We start from the raw sequence: 4,966 nt of genomic DNA on the forward strand, positions 1-4,966 counted from the left end.
TGTGGCCCAATTGTACATTCCAAGCGCTCAGTCAAGTGCTCTGCACAGAGTAAGCACTCAATAAATACGACTTAATGAATGAATGAACCAAGCCACGCAGCTTCCCAGCCCAGTGTTCTGCACAGCGTAAGAGCTCAATAAATACGATGGAATGACTGAATCAAGCCACGCTCTTCCCAGTCCAGTGTTCTGCACAGAGTGAGCGCTCAATAAATATGATGGAATGAATGAAGCAAGCCACAGTGCTTCCTAGTCCGGTGTTCTGCACAGGGTGAGCGCTCAATAAATATGATGGAATGAAGCCAGCTACAGTGCTTCGCAGTCCAGTGCTCTGCAGAGAGTAAGCGCTCAATAAATACGATAGAATGAACTGAGCCACGCTGCTTCCCAGTCCAGTGCTCTGCACAGAGTAAGCGCTCAAGAAATATGATGGAATGAAGAAAGCCATGGTGATTCCAGTCCAGTGCTCTGCACAGAGTAAGCACTCAATAAATAGGATGGAATGAACTGAGCCACGCTGCTTCCCAGACCAGTGCTCTGCAGAGAGTAAGCGCTCAATAAATACGATGGAATGAACTGAGCCACGCTGCTTCCCAGTCCAGTGCTCTGCAGAGAGTAAGTGCTCAATAAATGCGATGGAATGAACTGAGCCACGCTTCTTTCCAGTCCAGTGCTCTGCACAGAGTAAGCGCTCAATAAATAGGATGGAATGAAGCCAGCTACAGTGCTTCCCAGTCCAGTGCTCTGCAGAGAGTAAGCGCTCAATAAATGCGATGGAATGAACTGAGCAACGCTTCTTTCCAGACCAGTGCTCTGCACAGAGTAAGCGCTCAATAAATAGGATTGAACACAGCCACGCTGCTTCCCAGTCCAGTGCTCTGCAGAGAGTAAGTGCTCAATAAATACGATGGAATGAAGCAAGTCATGGTGCTTCCCAGACCAGTGCTCTGCAGACAGTAAGCGCTCAATAAATACGATGGAATGAACTGAGCCACGCTGCTTCCCAGTCCAGTGCTCTGCAGAGAGTAAGTGCCCAATAAATGCGTTGGGATGAAGCAAGCCATGGGGATCCCAGACCAGTGCTCTGCAGAGAGTAAGCGCTCAATAAATACGATGGAATGAACGCAGCCACGCTGCATCCCCGTCCAGCGCTCTGCACAGAGTAAAAGCGCTCAATAAATACAATGGAATGAACTGAGCCACTCTGCTTCCCCGTCCATCGCTCTGCACAGAGGAAGCGCTCAGGGCAAAGGACGGAGTGAACGCACAGCGCTTGGCACAGAGTCAGAGCTTCGCAAATATCTTGATCTTGCTTCCCAAGGTGGCCACGGTTGGAAGGGGTCGCCCCGCCCCGCCCCCCCCCCCCCCGGTCCCCTCACCGATGACGACGCGCAGGTGCTTGAGGCGGGTCAGCGCGTCCTTCTTAGTGTCCAGCACCTTCTGCGTGGACTTCCTCACGTCCCCGTGCGGCTTCTTGGAGAACATCCCTCGGCGGGGAGGGGAGGCGGACGCGGGGGCCCCGCCTGACGAGGACGACGAGGAGCGGCCGCCGCGGCGCCTTCTCCTCAGCTCCCGCTCCAATATGGCGGCGCCGTCCGCGCCTCCTTCTGCGCCTGCGCGCGAGCGCGCGGGGCCGGGGGTGGGGGGGGGCTCGGGCTCGAGCGCCGCCGGAGCCCCCCGAACCTCAAGCCCGACGGGGAGGGAGGGGGAGCAGGACCTTTCACGACGCTGCCGTCGGTGGCGGGCGGTTCCCACGGCAACGGCCCGCAGGCGTCACGGCGCCCTGACGTCACGGCGGCCCGAGCTCCGCCCCACTCCCGCTGTCCCTCGGCGAGGGCGGGAGCCCAAAGCACACTCATTCATTCATTCATTCATTCATTCATTCATTCATTCATTCATTCATTCACTCATTCATTCACTCTTCATTCACTCATTCACTCTTCATTCATTCATTCGTCATTGATTCACTCTTCATTCAATCATTCACTCTTCATTCATTCACTCTTCATTCATTCATTCATCATTGATTCACTCTTCATTCAATTATTCACTCTTCATTCATTCACTCTTCATTCATTCATTATTCAATCATTCACTCTTCATTCATTTGCTCTTCATTCATTCATCATTCATTCGCTCTTCATTCACTCCTCATTCATTCGCTCTTCATTCATTCACTCTTCATTCATTTGCTCTTCATTCACTCACTCCTCATTCATTCATCAACCACTCACTCTTCATTCATTCTTTATTCACTCACTTTTCATTAATTCATTCACTCTTCATTCACTCACTCTTCATTATTCACTCTTCATTCATTCATTCTTTATTCATTCACTCACTATTCATTCCTCAATCATTGTTCATTCATTCACTCTTCATTCATTCGTATTTATTCCCCTCTTCCAAGCCCTCCTGAGAGCTCACCTCCTCCAGGAGGCCTTCCCAGACTGAGCCCTCTACCCATCCTCCCCACCCCATTCCCCCTACTCCCTCCCTCTGCTCTATCCTCTTCCCCTCCCCACAGCACTTGTGCATATTTGTATATGTTATTTATTACTCTATTTTATTAATGATGGGTATATATCTATGATTCTATTTATCTTGATGGTATTGATGCCTACTTTGTTTTGTTGTCTGTCTCCCTCTTTTAGACTGGGAGCCCGTTGTTGGGTAGGGATTGTCTCTATATGTTGCCGAATTGTACATTCCAAGCGCTTAGTACAGGCTCTGCACACTGTAAGCGCTCGATAAATTCAATTCACTAGTATTTATCGAGTGCTTACTATGTGTAGAGCACTGTACTAAGCGCTTGGAATGTACAAATCGGTAACAGATGGAGACAGTCCCTGCCCTTTGACGGGCTTACAGTCTGATCGATAAATACGATGGAATGAATGAATGAATCGAGTGCTTACTGTGTGCAGGGCATTCATTCATTCCATCATATTTATCGACCACTTACTGTGTGCAGAGCACTGTACTAAGCGCTTGGAAAGTAGCATTTAGCAATAGAGACAATCCCGACCCAACAACGGGCTCCCAGTTTGCAGCACTGTACTCAGCACTTGCAAAGAACAATTCGGCAATAAAGAGAGAAGATCCCTGGCCACACAGGGCTTACAGTCTAGAGGGGGAGAGATAGATGTCAAAACAAGTAAACAGGCATCAATATAAATAGAATTACAGATATATAGACATATCAAAACAAGTAAACAGGCATCAATATAAATTAGAATTAGTTATATATGCATTAAAACAAGTAAACAGGCCTATATAAATAGAATTATATACATATATACATAAGTTCTGTGGGGCAGGGATGTCGTATGGTACTTTAATATTGTTGTGTTGTCCTTTCCCAAGTGCTCAGCACACAGTCAGTGCCCAATAAATACGATTGAATGAATGAATCCCAAAAGCTGTTTCCATCCACTCTCCTAGCGGCAACGAAGAGCCAACTTCCACTTCAGGCATGTAGGGCAGCTGGGAGGTGCAGATTCAGTCTATTTTCAAATGGGCCTGGCTCTACTGCTCCCTGACTCACAAAAATCCGAGGTAGAGAATAATAATAATAATAATGGTATTTATTAAGCTGCTTACTCATCCCAAGCGCTTAGTACAGTGCTCTGCACATAGTAAGTGCTCAATAAATACTATTGAATGAATAGTGCCAGGCACTGTACTAAGCACAGGGGTGGAGGCAAGCAAAACTGGTTGGACATAGTTCCTGGCCCACATAGGACTCCCAGTCTTAATCCCCATAATAATAATGATAGTATTTTTTAGGTGCCTACTATGTGCCAGGCACTGTACTAAGCGCTGGGGTGGATACAAGTAAATTGGATTGGACATAGTCACAGTCCCACATAGGGCCCCGGTCCTACATAGGGCTCACAGTCTGAATCCCCATTTTGCAGATGAGGGAAATGAGGTCACTTCAAGCCAGGGACTGAGCATAAATGGATCCTGCGTGTAAAAAATCCTTCACCCTTCCGGCCCTCTGACTCTTTGCAACCTAGGCTCCAGGGGGAATGTGACAGGCAAGAAAGGGAGTCTAAGTGGTGCTGAACAAACTATTAGTACTCTCGTCAATTTCATCATGTAGGTTCTAGATCCTGAAGTTTCGGTACAAACCAACCCTCCAATCATTGTTCTCAATGAAAGGTTCCACCATATCATCAAGTGATGTATTCAGAACAATATTTTAGAAAATTTTAGAAATATTTGGGAAGCAGCGTGGCTCAGTGGAAAGAGCCCGGGCTTGGGAGTCAGAGGTTATGGGTTCGAATTCCCCCTCTGCCACTTAGCTGTGTGACTTTGGGCAAGTCATTTCACTTCTCGGGGCCTCAGCGACCTCATCTGTAAAATGGGGACGAAGACTGTGAGCCTCACGTGGGACAACCTGATTACCCTGTATCTACCCCAGGGCTTAGAACAGTGCTGTGCACATAGTAAGCGCATAACAAATAGCAACATTATTATTAGTCCAGTGCTCTGCACCCAGGACTGTATCTGTTACCGATTTGTCCATTCCAAGCGCTTAGTACAGTGCTCTGCACATTGTAAGTGCTCAATAAATACTACTGAAGGGAGCGCTGAATCGATCCGACGGAATGAATGAAATATGGAATTACAAGAGGCCCGTCCCCGCGCTTCGGTTTATAAACGGAGATGGAGCCTGTCCGTCGCGCAGCCTTGTGGGAGTTGGAGTCCGCCGGGGGGGAAGGAGCGGGGTGAGGCCCGTCGGCCTCCCCCGCGGGGACTACAACTCCCGAGAGGCCTTGCGCCCCTCCCGTCGCCGTGCAACCGAACGTGGGCCAATGGCGGCTAAGTCCCGCCTCCCGGGCGTGGCGGCCAATGGGGGAGCGCGGAGCGGGGAGCGCGGGCCCGGCGGGGTAGGTTGCGAGCGGGGCCGGGTGGGCGGAGGGAGCGGCGGCCTGGGCCGGGGGCCGGGGCCGGGGAG

The 4,966-nt window shown here is 49.6% G+C and overlaps 1 protein-coding gene across 6 annotated transcripts in view; it reads right to left on the minus strand.

Annotated features, from left to right (window-relative positions):
- RALGAPA1 (Ral GTPase activating protein catalytic subunit alpha 1) overlaps positions 1 to 1,567 on the minus strand; it is a 137,341-nt gene extending 135,774 nt beyond the window's left edge. For 3 of the 6 annotated variants that reach the window (XM_029079391.2, XM_029079389.2, XM_029079390.2), the window contains exon 1: positions 1,380 to 1,566. In XM_029079391.2, the coding sequence (XP_028935224.1) occupies positions 1,380 to 1,485 (106 nt within the window). In that variant the 5' untranslated portion in view covers positions 1,486 to 1,566. Of the gene's footprint in view, positions 1 to 1,379 lie in introns of all 6 variants that reach the window. The other 3 variants (XM_029079393.2, XM_029079392.2, XR_003764474.2) reach the window with 2 other exon arrangements.
- Positions 1,568 to 4,966: the final 3,399 nt, after the last annotated feature.

This window comes from Ornithorhynchus anatinus, chromosome 14 (assembly GCF_004115215.2).
Source record: "Ornithorhynchus anatinus isolate Pmale09 chromosome 14, mOrnAna1.pri.v4, whole genome shotgun sequence".
Lineage (NCBI taxonomy): Eukaryota > Metazoa > Chordata > Mammalia > Monotremata > Ornithorhynchidae > Ornithorhynchus > Ornithorhynchus anatinus.